This window comes from Leuciscus leuciscus (genome assembly GCF_965113295.1).
Source record: "Leuciscus leuciscus genome assembly, chromosome: 7".
NCBI classification, from domain to species: domain Eukaryota; kingdom Metazoa; phylum Chordata; class Actinopteri; order Cypriniformes; family Leuciscidae; genus Leuciscus; species Leuciscus leuciscus.
This window is the reverse complement of record NC_138731.1, coordinates 20,901,608-20,920,719: the sequence shown is the minus strand read 5'-3', so window position 1 is coordinate 20,920,719 and position 19,112 is coordinate 20,901,608. Positions and strand designations below refer to the sequence as shown.

At 37.4% G+C, this 19,112-nt stretch overlaps 1 protein-coding gene and 1 long non-coding RNA gene across 4 annotated transcripts in view; one reads left to right on the top strand and one right to left on the bottom strand.

The window, feature by feature from the left end:
* Positions 1-19,112, bottom strand: part of pard3bb (par-3 family cell polarity regulator beta b) — a 326,232-nt gene that overhangs the window by 175,687 nt on the left and 131,433 nt on the right. For all 3 annotated transcript variants that reach the window (XM_082176476.1, XM_082176477.1, XM_082176478.1), the window contains 2 exons: positions 15,373-15,512; positions 15,112-15,240 (listed from right to left, as the gene is read on the bottom strand). In XM_082176476.1, the coding sequence (XP_082032602.1) occupies positions 15,112-15,240; positions 15,373-15,512 (269 nt within the window). The remainder of the gene's footprint in view (positions 1-15,111; positions 15,241-15,372; positions 15,513-19,112) is intronic.
* LOC309503721 lies at positions 12,712-14,793 on the top strand. Its single transcript, XR_014207836.1, has 2 exons — positions 12,712-13,855; positions 13,913-14,793. It is a non-coding gene; the product is annotated as an uncharacterized lncRNA (long non-coding RNA).

Sequence of the window (19,112 nt, the reverse complement as noted above, 5' to 3'; positions counted from 1 at the left end):
TGAAAAGCGTCTTAATGATGAACAAGACATATGATGTCATCAGCCGAAGCAGATGGATCACCGTCATCTAAAGGTACAGCAGCGAATGATATTCTGAGGGCTTAAAGATGAGCAGATACGCAGCTGTTCGTTCCGGAAATCACACTGTCTCTCATAACCTCTCGCTCTCTCTGTGTCAGTCACTCACAAACACATGTAGACTTCGGTCTCTATTGTTTGAGGGTGAACAGACAGGTTCCTCAGAATTATTGTGCTCCAGGGAGACAGGAACAGGAAGTGGGGAGGTTCTCTAGGGAACAGGGATGCCATCAGACCTCTGCGGGCTTTGTGAGTGAGCGCTTTACAATGGCTACAGTAAACAAAGCTTGTAAGGCCACAAAAAGACCTTCTGTGGAAAACTGTCAGATACATGTGATGTATAACTTACCCACCTGGGGAGTAATATGTTTTTCTGATACTCATTGGTTGGTTTTGCAGGAAGCGCAATAAGGTTTAAAACAGTGGCCAGACGGATGTTCTTTTCAAAAGAAACTCACGCCAAACCAAAGCGGTGGCTTGGAAGGGATATATTCATCAAGGAACCATGAAATTACAGCCAAGGACTTGGTTGTGTTTGACCACAACATTTCTGAAAATGCAGACATGGGAGGATTGTGGGAACGTGTTGCAAAATATGAAGGGAATGTCTCTCCGATCATCTGATCAACAGAAGATTCAGATTACAAAATTCTGTCTTACTTTTTTCTATTACTTTTCTTGCATCTATTAATCTATGAAAATGCATTAAGTTTATTATATTTATAAAATGTACCAAATGTATACATTTATATTTGTTTATTAAATGTATAGGCTTATTAAAATGCAATAATTGCTGAATAAACATTTATTTTGATTTTTGGTTCTTTTTTTCATAAAACCATTTTAAACCATAATGAAAATATAGAGAACATTTATAAGAACTTGGTACAAGTGCTTTAAACAGATTTTCTATCACGGTTATTATAGTAAACTAAAACTAAAGGCATAAAAGAATAACATTTTTGTAAAATACATTTTTATATAAAAATACTGCAATAAAGTAATATACAGTGCTATGCATAAGTTTAGACACCCATGCTAAAGTTGACTAAAAAGAGGAATAAAAAAATCATCTTTTGGAAATTGAACTGTGAATGAATAATGTATCGTAAATAAATAAATGTTCTTACAGGACATTTAATTCTTTGGAATTAAAATAGCCCCACATCATCACATAGCCTTCACCATACCTAGAGATTGGCATGGAGTACTTTCCATAAGATCATCTCTCAATGCAAATCAAACCAGCTATTAGGCTAACTGAAATAAAACCATGCCAATCTCTAGGTATGGTGAAGGCTATGTGATGATGTGGGGCTATTTTAATTCCAAAGGCCAAGGGAACTTTATCAGGATGCATAGTGTCTTGGATCCATGAAGTAACTGGCCTTTAAAAAAAAAAATCTGCCTGCCTCTATGGGAATTTAACATAGGGGTGTCCAGACTTATGCACCCTGTATTTTGAGGAAGAACATTTATTTATTTACGATACATTATTCATTCACAAAGAAAATTGGTGTCCTTAAAGGTTGGATTTTTCCAAATTGTTTAATTAAGGCATTAAATTCAATTTCAAAAAGATGTTTTTTTTATTCCTCTTTTAAGTCAACTTTAGCATGGGTGTCTAAACTTATGCATAGCACTGTAATTAAACTTATTTTATTTCAGCTAGTTGCAAAGGCAACATTTATCATTTTCATTTAATTTAATTTAATGGATGAAATAACTAAAGCTGAAAAAATAAAAACTACATCAACATTTAAAAAATAAATGAAACTAATAAAATGACAAAAACAAAACAAAATGACAGACTGAACTAAAAATTTAAAGGAAAAAGCAAAATATATATATTTTTTAAATTAAAATATTAATTAAAAACTATAACAGTATATCAATAACGCTAAAATAATGCTGCCATGCTAGACATCATTCTTATGTCACTGACACATATGTATTTAGAAAAACCAGCACTATCTGCAACAGATTGAAATACTCGCAACCTTTTATTGACCTCTGGTATGTAATAAAGTTCAATATTCTTCTGTTAATCCCACACTGTAAACCCAGATTTTGTTTCTAATTATACTTACGAGTGATCATTACTTATTATTTTATGTTTAGTAAAAACCTGCTATCATTACTAAACAACATTAGTTGTTTGTACTATTTAGCTGAAAGATTCATTGCACTAATCAGGTTTAGCAGAGATAACTTGGTATGTTTAGTTTCATAAGGAAGGGGAGGGGCCAAATAAAAAACCTGCCTGGTCACGTGAAAAGACCCGCGTCTAACGTGCGTCCAAGGGGCTCTACACCTGGCGGGACGAGTATTGAGAATTGTATTGAGTATTGAGAAGCAGACGGTATTGAGAATTAACAGAGGTTTAGATGTTGATGAATTATTGTTTAATTTGTAGTCACCATAATGGTGATAAGTGTTGGCTTTAGTTGGGCTCTTGCCCTTGACAATTGAACATTAGTTTTTCTCTGGCTGCTTTACCTGTGTTTAAAAGGCACAATTGTTATAGCAAGAAAAGCCAAGAGTATAGTGATCCAGTGGCTATGATGTAGTCATCTATAAAGATTATAAGTCATCAGCACCTCATTTCATCTGTTAAATCTCTTATTGTCTGGGTCTTTCCATATGATTGATATGAATGTTAATACCACTCAACATGTTTAGTTTCAGCTTGTGTAAAAGTTAGGGTTCCATGTTAATACAACTCAACATGTTTAGTTTCAGCTTGTGTAAAAGTTAGGGTTCCATGTTAATACAACTCAACATGTTTAGTTTCAGCTTGTGTAAAAACTAAAGTGGCATAGGGCAACGGGTTTCCACGCGATTTGCGAGTAAAGTCAACTAATTCGGGTTAAGAGTGCACAATGCCCTGCGAAAGCCTGCTATTCCCATACAGAATTCATTGAAAACACTTGCTCATGCTCCAACTCAGCTCACACCAGTGCACATGTAGGGTTAGCCAACCTCGCCACTTCCTAATGAGAATGTCTATGTGTCAGTCCCCTTAATGGGCTACAAGACTCAGCAGTCGTCGTCCTCAGCCAGCCACAGGACCGCTGGTATGACCAAATTCATCAGTCTGAGCCGAGTGCTGCTGTTAATGACCAGGTGAGAGTGAGATACCGTCCCACAGGCTTATCTAGGCTTTGAGATCAAGGGAAATAGATGCACAAACACACAGACAAGCTAAATGCTGAAATTCATAAAACAACGTCAACACTTTATGGATTTAATCTTACAATGATGACTTTGCCATTGGCTATTGCATCAGCCACTCATGTAGGTCTTGTACAAATGACAACACGTTTTGCTTATGGGTGATAGTGTGCACTTGTTGAGCTTGAATGATAATTCAATCTCACTCCTGTTAAACATCCTTTCTGGATTCCCTTTCTGAATAAATTTGCCCTTTTTTTTCTTGCGGAACGTTTCTGCATGATTGCCCCACAACTGTCAAAACTTGTGAAAGACAAACAAGCTCAGGTGTCTCATTAAAGTCTGTCTCAGAGTCAGTTTTACACCCACAGTATCAAATGAGTAGGTGAAAAATTAATTGCAAGAATAATGACCCCTCTAGCAATATTCATTATAATGCTAAAATGCATCTTTCTTTCTTTGGTGTTGATAATAGGGAAAACTAGAGAAACAGAGTTCTAATAAGTGTAGCTCATGTCACCCACCAAAAAAAAAAAAATATATATATATATATATATATATATATATATATATATATATATATACATACTGTAATTTACCTGATGACTTCAACAACCATCTATGATAAAACCATCACAATGTATTCTGGCATTCCGCATACAGAACACCCAATGTTGTCTTAGAATTTAGCAAAAACATTTTTGTTGAGTAATTTCCTGGCATATTTTGGCATTCATTCGGCCTCTACTCTTTGGCAAACCATAACACCTGGAGTGTGCCAATGATCCCAAAAAAATGCTTTGTAGACAGCTCTCTAGGATTTGTAACAGATACTGCAACACATATGTATCTGTGTAAGGGATATCAGTGGTAACTGTGCCAAATAGCTAATTTGCACCTCCTTAAAATGGGGAAAATTCAGCAAAAGGAAACATAAGGGTCACGGTGCTGGATTGTCCCATCCATTTCCTCTCAATAGTGTTCTGCAGAGGGTGATTCAACCCATGAAAAGGGGAAGGAAGGATGAGGAAGAGGAAACATGGTAGCAAAGCCATCATCCTTCACTGTTAGTCTATCTGTCATTGATTTGCTCAAAACTCCCTCCTTTTGTTTGCCCATAGGGCAAATCCAGACTCAAGGCCAGAGAGAGAGAGAGAGAGAGAGAGAGAGTCTGTGTCAGAGAGTAAATGCAGCATGTAGTGAGACAGCAAACACACACTGAGCTTTAATGGTCACTTTAGCTTCTTTAGTGTTAAACAGACTGAAAAGACGAAAAAAAACAGGCGTTTTATCAGAGTCTGGTAACAGCATAGAACAAAGAGAGACTGTTAAAGAGGGAGTGAGAGACTCCTAGACAATCAATGATGCGATGTTAAACAAGAGCTGAATTGATTCACTTGTGCTTGGCATGTAAAAAAAACAAAACACAGTAAACATTTAGTTTTGACAGTGCTGAGGGTCTGTAGCTTTGGCACATAACACACAGTCATAGTAAGAATCGATTTCAAGTTGCACAAATGCAACCTATTATGCAAAATTCCCTTTTACATGATGTTTGAACATAAATGTGTCGACAGTGTGTGTACACAACCACCCTATAATGGTAAAAATCCACCCACTCTTCTTTTTTTAATCCCCATAAATCATAAGCAGTGTCTCAGAATAAGCCGTTTTCAGATTCTAGCTTTTGTGATGGCACGACTCCTGATGGTCTCTGCCATGTTAGCACCTCAGTGAGCTGTTCACAGTTCGCCATGTTTATCACCTCGCCAGAGCATTTAACTGCAGCATTCAAGTAAGAAATGTATTCTTATTAAAGCTACTAAAGTTATTCAATCAAGAGCAGTGAGTGATTTTCTGTTTTTCTTTTGTTGTTTTATTAATATTAACAGCATATATAGCATTAGGTACTGCATATTACGCTGCTTTCACTTTAATACACAGATCTAATAGACACATGCGATTTCTTTACTTGTTTTTTGCACAGCCCTCTTCTGGAAAGCTGGGTGGGGAGCAGCAGCTCATTTGCTTTTAAAGATACATAAACGAAAACAATGTTTTTACTTTCACTCAAAAATGGGCATTTAGAACATGGTATAATAAATTATCTGTGGGGTATTTTGAGCTGAAAATTCACAGCCACATTCTGGGGACACCTGAGACTTATATTACATTTTGAAAAAAGGTGCATAATAGGTCCCCTTTCAAATTGAACTTGAGACTTGACTTGTAAACAAGATTTGACTTGAATTCCAATGTACAGACTCAGTGTACAGTAAGCTTGTTAAGTAAATGGTATTGCTAAATGTAATAATGAAATGTATTATTATTATTTAATTGTTTAATTCAAGTAAAATCTAATAAACTTTATTTTAACTTCAAAATAAATACCTAGAAAAAGCAATTACAGGTCATATTTTACTACTCAAAGAGAGAAAGGAGCATTATTCTAATGTTCTGGATTTGGTCAGTTCGGCATATCTTCCATCTAAAAAAAATATTTTTTTTGGTTTATCTAAAAACATCTACTTTGGTCTCTACTCATAAAGTAACTTCTCATACAGCTACTGTATTATTTTTTTATTTAAAATTCATGCTGGATGATCTCATCTCCGCAATGCATTATGGCACATTCTAGGGAATTTTAAATTGCTTTATCAAACATAAAAAAAAAAAAAAAAGAGGAAATCATGTACTTTCCCCACACAAACAACAAATGCATCTGTATCATTTCACTTTCATAAGGCGGAAGAAAATTCTAGTGGTCTTCTCTGCCTGAGGGCATTTCTGTTCCAATCCGACAAAGATGTACATTCAACTGAGACTAATTACATTAACCACCAGCAAGAAGTATAGTGCTGTCATTCACACAAAAACTGGAAAAATAAGAAATATTGTATCACCCCGAGTCTTATTACTGTCTCTTCATAATCGACACAGTATGCAAAACACAATCCAACTACATAAGTGAGTGCAGCTGGGCTGGTATTAGTTGCGGCAGGTCTGTAAGCACTGCAAAAGCCTGGATAAACAGAGCTGAGAGCCGACCGGCCGGCCGGCATGCTGAGGATCTTGAGGGAAAAGCAGGATTTAATGTGAGGGAGTGTAGGCAAGCTGCACTGGTCAGACATGAACTCACTGAGACACACGGCCAGATGGGTATCTGCTCGTCCTGAGCCGGTGAGGTCATACTGATGCCAGAATCATGCCAGCGTGCATCCTGACAATACTTCAACTAGTTTAATGAAGCACAGTGTTGATAAAAATATGAAAAAAAATAATGAAAAAAATAAAAAACGAGAAAGATTATTACTGTTGAAAATAATCGAATAATAGATCAAGTCTGGGAATTGAAGCGCTTTGCTTGCAGGTTAATTATCTCACCTAAGCAGATCCTATACTATAGTAATCAGATATATTATAAAATAAAATAAAAAATATGACTCAAATGTGCTCTTTCTGTAACAACATATTAAAACGCGTCTAAAACACAGATAATAAGTAAATAATTCATTATGTTGCAATAGTGAAATCATAATGTTATTTCAGGAGATCAGGCATGGCAAAATATGAATTCAATTTAAAATATATTTTAACAGACAAAATGTAAGATATTTAAATACTGCAAGCTGCTCTGCAAAGGTAATTTATTCAGAGACAAGCAGCTATGAAAAATTCCTTTTTGTGTGAAGCATGCAAAGACGCAAATTATATCATCAATAGGAGTTCACTTCCATGATTTAGACTGAACTGATCATAACAACTGCAAAGCCATAGTTCACTGCACACCAGATCAACCATTTCAAGAGAAACCGAGTCAGAAAAACCTCTTTCATACCAACTAAACGAACTCTACATGAACCACAAACTGGTGTGAAAGCACTATAAAAGCTCGGTTGGGTTTTTGTGTAGAGCTTAGCGGATCCTCTGTAATGCTGATTCGCTTTTGCTGATAATCAAACCCCACTCAAAAAGCACATGACTCCAGCTCATGGTGGCTTTTATTGAGTGTGGATCAAAGGCCCAGTTCTGATGGGGAAAAAATATCTTGCAAGAGAGAGCTCAGGTCATTGTGCTCTACATCTCCAGCATGTTTCTAAAATGATTATTTCACACTCTACCACCTTTCAGCAGTGAGCAGGTGGGGGAATTGAGCGGTAAAGTGTATGTTTGTGGTGATGAGATGTCTTTGTAGTACATTCTGTACATGCATTAAGAGAGAGCAGCAGATGGTAGAGGAAGGTTTGGGATAGAGTCATACCACCATTACATTCATACCCACTATCACCCAACACCACAGCATCTCCAGTGTTGGTGGCAGGATGGGGCTTGATCTTACAACGGAACTGAATCAACACTGAGCTGACTTCAGCTGAACAATGACACTGTTTTATTTTTTAGAGCTGCTTTACAGCCGAACTGAACTCTGTTTGCATCAGTGAATCATTGTTTTCCTGTTGATCACTGTAAAGCAGCTTTGAAACAATCTATATTGTATAAAGCGCTATAAAAATAAAGGTGACTTGACTAAATCATGGGTTAAACAGACGCCTTTTGACCGTTTGCCTCATCTGCTTTTACAACACCTCACACCCAGGTGTGCACAAACGCATTCTTTGTTCATTAAGTAAAATCAAACTTAACTCTAATTGTAGTTTTGCTACTGAAATTTAAATAAGAGATACTATTAAAACGTATTAAAGGAATAGTTCACTTCAAAATGAAAATTCTGTCATCATTTACTCACCCTCAAGTTGTTTCAAACCTGTATTCATTTCTTTCTTCTGCTGAACACAAAGGAAGATATTTTGAAGAATGTTGGTAACCAGACAGTTGATGGACCCCACTGACTTCCATAGTAGAAAAAAAAAAAAATACTATGGAAGTCAATGGGGTCCATCAACTGTTTGGTTACAACATTCTTCAAAATATCTTTCTTTGTGTTCAGCAGAAGAAAGAAATGAATACAGGTTTGAAACAACTTGAGGGTGAGTAAATGATGACAGAATTTTCATTTTGAAGTGAACTATTCCTTCAACGCTCACATACTAACAATTGCTGTGACACTTAGAAACTAAATGATGTATTAAAACAGGAATGATGAGAATTTTAAATATTGAGAATGTTGCTTAAATTGATCACCTACAAAACCATTGTAATCCTATGTTAACATTCAACATCCCTAGCATTGGATATGCAACATTTGGCCCTCTCTCTCTGGCTTTTACTTAACAAAGCCATCAGCCTGGACTTCATTTCGCCAAAAGGAGAACATACCCTGATCATAATCAGGTTTCAGCATCAACAAATACCCACTGCCTTTCATCAGGCCCAATTACCTCTTCACTAGGAGCCGAATACATTTCCCCTTTTAATATGAGGTCTCCAAGAGCCACGTGTACGATGGCGAGAGCCTCATGTGGAGTCCGATCAACCTCTCGGCTTACGGCACACATGCTAAAGTGCACTTTTTACCCCATGCATGCATATGGAAAGGACCATTCACCTTGCAGACCGCAGCATCATTAAAGGCAACACAGGGGTAAAAGCACAAACACTCACATAACCTCTTAAACAGAGACATTTCTATGACCGCTCCGATGGAAGCCGATGGCCAGCTAAAGCAGAAAGGCTAAGAGTAAAGTTTATACATGGGTAAATGGATTCTGTTTAAGTGGAGATGAAAGCAACCCATTGAGACGAGGACGCTGTAAAAGACTAAGGGGTCTGGATTGACGTCCATAACCTAGCCGCTCAGGAAGCAGCTTTATTTACTCTTAAAGAGGCCAAGACTGGAAACCAGGCCTCGTGGGCCCCGAGACTTCAGAGGGTCGCTGATACCAACATCAAAGGTTTATTGAGGAAGTAATGCAGGTAGTAACAAGAGGGTCTGGATATGAGATTAAGTAGCGGAGAGGCCAGCGTCCCGGCTGGTTCGACTTCCTCGGTTTGTGTAGGACGAGCCAAAGAGGGGAACGCTGTCACAACAACATTATCGCATGTGCTAACCGCTCGTCTTCACAGCTGGAGTTCTGGGAGAGATAAGGCTTTGTCGGGACCCTTATTACCCAGCCTGGTGCCATTGTTAGCAGGCTGTTTTGAAGTACACAAAGCCGCCTGCTTGAAGGGGTGCGAGGGTCTTTTGTTACATGCTCTGCACTTCATTTTTAATCTGCTTCTGTCGTGCAAAAACACCACAAACCGAACAGGAAATGAGTCCTCATTCTTTCTCTTTTGTTCATGGAGTCATATCTAATATCACTATTACTATTTCATCCAGACAAAGCTCTATCCCCCACCGGGCGGCCGTGCTATTGGAGAGAGATTAGGGCTGACTGTGCGAGGGGTGCGTGAGGTCCTCGGTGTGTGGCTTTTGAAGAGCGGAGGAAGGTCGTAAGACTCTTTTCTGCAACAGCTCACCTGGCAGGTGGAAATACGTCAGGTAGTCAGACAGATGTAGAGCTTCCAACCCACCTGCCGATTCTCCTTTCCCCTCTTCACATGGGCCAAACTACCGCCGCATGACTCTTCAGTGAGACATTACTACACATGGTGCCACAAAACAAGTCTTCATCTCTCTCATGCAACCTCATCCTATCATCCCATTCACATGGCATCATCTCTATCAAACTATTCTATCTCCTGACTGTCTGAAGCCTGTCCTTCATCTGCAGACTGATACGACTAGTGCTCTATTCATTGGCCAACGCAGAAATCTAGAGTGCGGGGTAACCAATAAAATGTAGATATAAACTACTGTTCAAATGTTTAAAAAAATTAAAGTCACCATGAAATCCAAATGGACATTTCTTTTTCTTTTTTTATGAAATATTGCAGTTTTTATTATAAATTATTTGTCCGTGCACATTCAACGATCCAATCAATTCCTGATGGACAAAATCAAATCTCGACCTGCCTTATTTTCTCTTCTCTTTCACTCGGATATACATCACGATAAGAAAGAAAAGACAATTGTTTTATTTAAACTTTAATAGTTTTATTCAGCAAGGACGAATCAAAGAATCCCAAAATGAAACGCATTTCAGTTTCCACAAAAATATTAGGGACAACTGTTTTCATCATTGATAATAATAAGAAATGTTTATTGAGCAGCAAATCAGCATATTAGAATTATTTCATTCTATTCTATTCACCTTAGTTTGCAATGCTGATGTAAGACATCCGATTCCTTAGCTGTTATGGGTAAATAACTGGAAGAATAACAGTGCAGTAAAATGTTTAACTATTTGCGCTACAAACCAGTGCGTTTATAATTACGACATTAAATATAAATAATATGGTAAGAAATACCAGTTTGCATAATCAAGCAGCACAACAAGCTGTTTTGTACAGATCAAATGTACAGGTGGTGGATGATACCAGAAGTATTTATTTTCTTATTTACGTACTTTTTAATGTACTTCATTTCTTACACACACACACACACACACACACACACACACACACACACACACACACACACACACACACACACACACACACACACACACACACACACACACACACAGTATATATAAATCTTTAAAAAGTTTGCAACCTTTACCTTGAATTGTTTCTCCTCGTAATGCTCTCACATTCCTCTCTTTGCAGCTTTGTTTCTAAGATTGACAATGACAGCTTTCTCTACCTTCTGTCACCATCTTTTTTCTTACCTCAGCCCTTTCTTTTTCTCCATCTACCTTTTTTCCCATTGTCTCATCATCTGTCACTCCTCTATCAGGGATTCCATCTCCTTTGCCTTCTTTTTTACATTTCAATCACTCGCTCTTTCAGCTTTTGCTCTTAAAATGTATCTACAGTCATCTTTCACTGTCTGTTAGCTATTCTTCCCATACATTAATCTCCCCGACTACCGTATCTCAGTCCAGACAGTCCAGTCACACACAGAGACGTCATTCCATCAGTCACGGAGTCAAGCAAACAGTTTAGAAATGCAAAGCTCGATGTGTGTCGCCTGCAAAATCCAGCAATTGCTCACTAACCAAATAAAATCTTTACTGTCACCACACATAAGGTGCCCAATTTTGTACATTTGGAGACCTTATGCATTTATTTAAATCCACTGAAGGGAATTAATCTCCTGTGTGCAAGCAGAACTAGTGGTTTGTGGGTAATGATTCGCAGTCATGCTTCAGACCACTGCATACTAACTAATCAGTGAGAATGATGCAGTGAAGGGTGCGTTCAACACAGCATGCATGAGAGTCATAATTGAACAGTGAGAGGACTAATTCACTAGATAAATTTACTAGAACAATGTGTAAACAAGTGTGAATTGTCTTTAATATGGTGAAAAGTTGACGTAATAATTTACCACTTCACACACATTAGAGACAATAAAGTGGCCTTTTTTTGGGAAATGTGGGTGATATTCTACTTACCAGCAAACATGGAGAGGACAGCAATTACATTTAGTGAAACATGCTCACAAAGTACTAAATATAATCTGGATTAACAGTGCAGTTATAGTGAGAAATGATGATCACTAACATGGTTTGCATTGTTTTTTATTTTTTATATTATTTTTGATAAATGTGTGTCCAATTATATATAAATTATTGGGGAAAAAAACTAAACGTTTCAAGTGTCATAGGTCTAACCTTAATTTGGACAGTAAGTGTGTTTACATGCATTTAACATGCAAGAATAAGATGGTTATCACTATATTGCTGCTCATGTAAACATACTCATTGTTTTGAGTCAAAACAAACTCTTCCCGAATGACTTCAATGGTTTTTGAATAACAAAACAAAATAACAAAAAAATATATATATTTTAGTGCTGGGCAATGATTAATCACCATTAATCACATCCAAAATAAAAGTTTGTGTTTATGTGTGTGTACTTTATTATTTTGTATATATAAATACATACATATGCATGGATATATTTAAGAAAAATGTATATATGTATATGTATGTATATATATAAATATATATATATATATATATATATATATATATATATATATATATATATATATATATATATATATATATATATAAATAAAATATATATATATATATGTATGTATGTATGTATGTATGTATGTATGTATTGCATGTATATAAAAAATTATATACAATATAAATTATGTATAAATATATATACATGCAAATATTTCTTACATATATACATGCATATGTGTGCATTTATATATACAAAATAATTATACACAGTACACACACATATGTAAACAAACTTTTATTTTGGATGTGATTAATCTATTAATTAATATTTTAATCATAAAATTAAAAAGTGCACATATAAAATTATGTTTTTATATATATATATATATATATATATTAAATTGTAATAATATTTCACAATCATGGTATTACTATATATTTTGTATAAATAAATGCAGCTTTGGTCAGCATGAAAGCCTTCTTACATACATTAACATACATTTTAAAAAATACATTCAAATGTAATGCATTACTTCTTAATTTTACTGTAAATTGTGTGCAACTCCAAAGACTTGCCTGTTACAGGGCAAAAAGGTAATAGTTTGTTTAACCCCAACTATTGAGTCGAAATTCCTCTCATGCTGCTGTGAATTTATCTAAATAAATACATGAAATAAGTTGACAATGGAGGCTGTAGCTCATTTCCTGCGAGGGGCCAAAGTTTGAGGGGCACTGCTATGGTTCCAGGGTTCTCATCATTTGGTTATTTACAGAAAGTGCTGAGTGGGGCAGAATTTGGATGATTGTGGATCGACGGGCACTAAGCTGAGGGAGATACAGGAAGAGCCAACACACAGCTGCACAGTTGCAGTGCCTGACTTCACACAGGTCTGCATGCTACAGCACTTCCCGTAGGAGCGCCCTGACCTCATGCGCCACTTCCCGCCCAGCACTGAATCAACAAGCATCGATAAGAGCAGGAAACCAGTCTACAAGGTGGGCAGAAGGGTGTGTGTAAAGAGGCCAGCGCTCCGGCGGCGGGTGCGTGGGTTGCCAGGTTCATCAGGAAAGATATCAAACAGACAAAAACAAAGGGAGGGAAAGTTGAGGGGAGAGAGAGTGACAGGTGAAGACGTCTGAACATCCGAACAGACAAAAGCTAGCATACTTACACGTCCTACGAGGGTAGAAACAAAGGCAGGAAGCTCAGGACTTCCCGTCCTCAAGGCTTGAGGAACTACAGCGTGACTATGACCTTCCACGGCTAAGACAGCAAACAGAGCCCCGTTGGGATTTAGAGACAGACATCACTGTGCAGAGAAATGTGTCCTCAGAGACACATGATATCACTGCAGATGACCCAAATAACATGCCACTACATTTCCTGTTGGACCTTACAGTCTTCTATGCAGTCTGCTCATTGTCTTAAAGCTCCATTATCTATGTGGGGTTGTTTGATTCAGTGATTAAACATCTGAAATGGTGAATTAAAGGCTGTGGGTTCGAACCTGCAGTGATGCAAGACACTTAAACCGATAGCTCATCTGTTCTTCGGAAACACAAATGGACTTTTTTTTAATATCCTTTCATCATTTTTGTCCATCCATTGAAAGTCCAAGCAAACAAATTTTTCAAGCTTCAAAAAGTACAAAAAGGCATCCTAAAAGTAAACTGTATAAATCAAGCTGTTTAATCCAAGTTCTCCGAAGAGATAATTTATTTATATGAAGTTTTAATTCAGGCTTTTATTCGCATTCAACACTGATCAATGCACATGCACATGCACATATATATACACATAAAATATAGTAAACACAGAAGCTCAACTGAACTTGCTTGACGTGAGAACCAATTCGTTTTCTTTCTCTTAAAAATATCTGAATTTGTCTTCCAAAGATGGCAAACAAAAATGTCAGCAAAATTCAACTAATGTGTGGGAAAGCTGCCTGCTGCTGCTTCTGATTGCTTTTAGAGGGAAAAGCTGCCCGTAACTGCTGGTCTAGGATCAATTTTCTCTGTAATAATGGCATATTGGTGAAACAGATTTGGCAAACAATCCCATGCGTATTTGTGTTTGCACTCTGAAGAGCGTCAAAGGTTTCTATTTACAACGTTTTGCTGCATTGAGCAATGTAACCAATCCCAAACACGTCTGTTGTTTTCTTGAACAAATTGGCCAATCAGAGGTGTTTAAGTTAGAATCCACTCATTGGTCAAAACGCCAGTTTTAGTTCTGAAGGCTTGTGAATCCTCTAATTGTATCAAACGAAATTCTAGACACAATGTAAATGATTAACTGTGCAGTGTAAACAGCTTCATTGATTATAACGGAAACTGTGTGAGATCACGATTAACTAAAATGAGTGAGCTTTTTTTGAGATTATAAAGGGAGCGCTCTTTGCACGCTTTCTGCCTTTCCAAATCACACATGCAGAAGCCTACGCTTGCTTTTCTGTTAAAATGAACAGTGGTTTGTGAATGTAGATGCTTTAAGATTTCTTGTTTAGAGGTTTAAAACTCGTCAGTGTTTCCTGCAACGTCACTTTGAATCTACAGCGTCATGCTGAAACCGCATCTTCCTATTGTAATGTCTTTGAAGGCTGTACACACACATACACACAAAAAACAATCAAACAAGCACAGCAACCAGTGCAATCCAACTCACAAACAAATTCTATAGGAAACACCGCACCATCTTGCACAAGCAACCCAAGCCACTTGCAGTGTTCATGAACAGGGTGTTTGTTTTGTATATTCAAGCATTGTGTTTTGTGCAATTCATGCACTGGAAAGGAAGAAAAGACCAAGAGAGGAAAAGTCTTTAAGAAAGGTTTATTAGCAATGAATAGGAAGAGGTGTAGATGACTGAAGAACTGATGACTGTAGCGCTGCATTAGATTTATTGTAGTTAGACAGAGAAGACTCTTACCAGCTCACGTGGAAGGAACATGTCTTCCTGTCTGGCCACAACCAGACACACACTGTCCCCATGCTTAGTGCTGCGTAACATGGCCACCAGTTCCTCCTGAGAGCGGCCTGTAATGTCCACACCGTTCACCTGAACACACATATGCACATGGTTTCAATGGATTTCATATGCAAATTCACAGTGATGTGAAATGAAAGAGTTTTTCCATTTAAAGTAGTCACATACTAGAAATACTCCATCTTACACTAGAGCGAGACTCACTTCTAGTATCCTGTCACCTGACTGCAGGCGGCCATCTTTGACAGCAGCTCCTCTCGGTAAGATGTTTTTGACGAGGATGGGGCCGGGGCCGTGCACTGAAGAATCTCTGGTCACAACGGTGAAGCCCAGACCTTCAGGACCTGTGAGGAGATTGAGAGAGTTTAAAGTGATTGACAGATGAAACCCAATTTGTCAGAAATAATGCGCTAATTCGTGTGTGAAGCCTTTTCTCTCCGCAGTCAGCACGCTTATGTCAGCAAGGAGTCTGTGAAAGAGCCCAGCTTCACGTCATACTTGAAGTGTCATATGGGTATATAAACAACCGCTAAGCATCTTTAAAAAATACATTCATTTCATGTCAACATACGCTACCATTGGAAAGTGTGAGGCAAGTACTTTTTCTCTTTTTTTAATGAAAGAAATGTAATACTTTTATTCAGCAAGGATGCATCAAATTGCTCAAGTGACAGTAAAGACATTTCCAATGTGACAAAATTGTATTTCAAGTAAATGAGATGTAGCAAACACTACATGCCTGCATTATAAACACCTCAAACCTCAAATAATCATTAGACTGTCTCTATAAAACTCCTCATAGACTATACTGTACATTGGGGTGGGTCTGTCTGAGGCCTGTCAGGGAGAGTCAGGGCTGATAAAGGCTGTCCTTGTGTGAGACTGAGATTAGAGTCACCTGGCTTCAGAAACTGAAGTTTAATTTCACATATGAGCACATTTCAAAGAGCCGGAGTGACAAGGACTAGCAAAAAGAGATACAGAGTGAATGAATATGAAAGCAAACAGAGAAGCGAGAGGGAGAGATAATGTTAAAAACCATACGCATTTCTTAAAACAAACAACCCCTTGACCCACAACAGAAACATCATTAGCCATATAAGAACGACCTCCCGAAACTGACATTTACACTCTTCAGATGAAATTCAACAGTTCCACATAAATAAATACAAACTTAATGGTTAAAAAATAAGCATCTAACAAGAAATCATTCGTGTGATTCCTTTCAGCCCAGATATTAGAGGAGGCTGGTGTCTAGCACAGGTGGTGGTCCATTTAAACCGTGCTGCCGCCTTGACCTGTGCATATTGCTTCTTACGGCGTTCTTGATGCTGTCACGGTGACTGATAGGTAGATTAGAGAACTGGCTATAGCCCCCCGTGTGACACGAGGCACGTCTTTAGGGCGGATATTTCCAGTCCTGTCCCTGAGCTCAGGGATAAAATGATGGACAGAGCATGTGGGTGAAGATACTAAAGAGTAGACGGCCTCAGGGCAAGTGGTTGTTCTTTAACACGCTATGACTTCAGAGGACAATACATATCGAAGCCAGTTTGTGGAAAAATTGACGGCATTTTATGCTCGTCATTTAGCACAATCGTTTTACGGTCAGCACTTTTTTGTTCCAGCAATGAATTTATATCAGCATTAATGGCAGAATCAATAAGAACTTAATAGACTTTGCAGCCTGAAATTATAGCTTCATTCATTCGGTTAGACTGCCAAAACCCCCAACTACAAAGTTGACCATTGTTGGAGTGAGGGAGAGAATCATATTAAAAGAAAGTACATTCATTTAAAAGATATTGCAGGAATTTCATTGCTCAAAAAAAAAAAGTGAGTTTGAATGTACTATGTAAGAATTATTTTTAAACTGGGGTCCAAGGACACTCTGGGGGATAAAAAAACACAATAAAAAAATAAAAAATAAAAAAATAAAACTATTCAGTGTGATCAAAAACTATAAAAAAATGTAATGTTATAAAAAAAGGTCAGGACTTTTTAATATCCCAGGTATCAGTAATCTCAGTTCTTACTACACTATGAAAAAAAGGGCATCGATTTTTATTTTTTTTTGTCAAAAATACTAAGATGTTTAAAGAAACTAGTTAACCCGCTGTCTGAACAAAATAAGTTTGAATTGAACAATATTACTTGATTTATATTAAACTATTGTTTTGTCATTACTGTTAGTTATTTGTTGTGATTTTAAGAACTAATCTTTTTACATTTGTTGACTGTCACCATTCTTGAAGTTGCCGTGTCAAGTGTTTAGGACTACGTACAATCATCTAAAATATACAGTATATATATATATATATATTTTTTTTTTACCCAGGTACTGGGTAGTGGGTAGTTTTTCTGTAACTCTGCTGGGTCATTTTTACTGTCGAAACAAATGATGAAGCCCCTCACATACCTAGCCAGCGCTGGGTCAATGTAACCCAAAGTTGGGTAGTCTGTGCCAAACCGGTTAAAACTGGAAACATTTGTCAACGGTCATTTTGATTTTTGAGGGGAAACTTCCTAAATGAAATTAAGGTTTGTATTACATTTTATTCCAATCAAATTAAGGAAATGACCTTTTTTTTTACATGTACAGTCGAAGCTAACGTCTGCTTGAAACGCTAGCCTTCTACAAATGCAGCATACACCAGATCTACACTCAAAGTGAACATGTCGCCGCCACCATGGAAAATGTTCTCCTTCCACCAAATGAATGCGCGACCAGGGCTGAAACACATTGCGACATGGCTGTCATATGTAACAAAGTTGCCATGCACTCCATTGACTACAATAGGAGCGCTGTTGATCTAGTGCTTTAGCGTCGTAGCTGCGGTTGTGTGTTTGACGTGTTGAAACTTAAATGTCTAACAGATGAGATGGCACATGGTAAAGCTGTTTTTGATGTAACTTTAAAACATTAATACATATGATTGTTGTTTAATAAACTGGAACGGCCTACTGATACCAGTTTTCTTCCAACAGATTCTCTTTGGCCCATTCCCATAATCAGGTTGACTGACCCAAACAAACCCAACAAGCTGGGTCAAAATAACCAGCGCTGGGTTCCCAAATAACCCTGAACTGTTTTTTTCCCAGCATTTTTTAGAGTGCAGACATCTTTGCTTTTTATAAGATGATTTTGTCTTCAAAACAGACAAAAATTATAGTTCACTTCACATATTTAGTGTCTTATTAAACAAAAAAGTTCCTTTTTCAGGATAATGTATTTAAAGATCATTTTCTTAAATCCAAATCGGAAAGGGTTTGAACAATGTTTTTCATGCTTGTTCAATGAACCATAAACCATTATTGCACATGCACCTATGGAACAGTCCTTAAGACGCTAACAGTTTACAGGCCGTTAAGACCATTAAGGTTAGCGCTACAAAAACTTCGGATACTAAACAGGCCTTTCTACTGACTCTGTTCACATCTGCAGTCCTCATGCCTCCCAGTGTTTTTCAGAGCAATAAACTGCAATGTCTGTAGCGTAAAACGCCCAATACAGTGCTACAGGGAGACAGGAAGGACAGTCCTTGCAGTGCCAAACCACATGTGACCATATGTCCTCCCAGACATGTTCGAGAACTTGCAAATGCCTTGGTTAAAATCAAGAACTGGCAAATCTGCTGCAGATTTGAGGATTAGACCCACTGTAGGACATAAAGCAGCTGGTGGACACACCAGATAGAGACACAGATATTGATTTTGCTCAGGGACTCATTATTTCATTACTTTTCGCCAAATGCCAGTGAAATTTGTTCAGTTTATGTCTCAGTTGTTGAATTATTTATGTTCACACAAATATTTAAGCATGTTAAAAAATGCTGTAAATAAAGCATTTGAAAAGCAGTTCTTTTTTTTTGCTTAGTTTATATGTACACGGATACCAAAATTGTAGATCAATTTATTGTTACCAATTCAAAATGTATTGAATA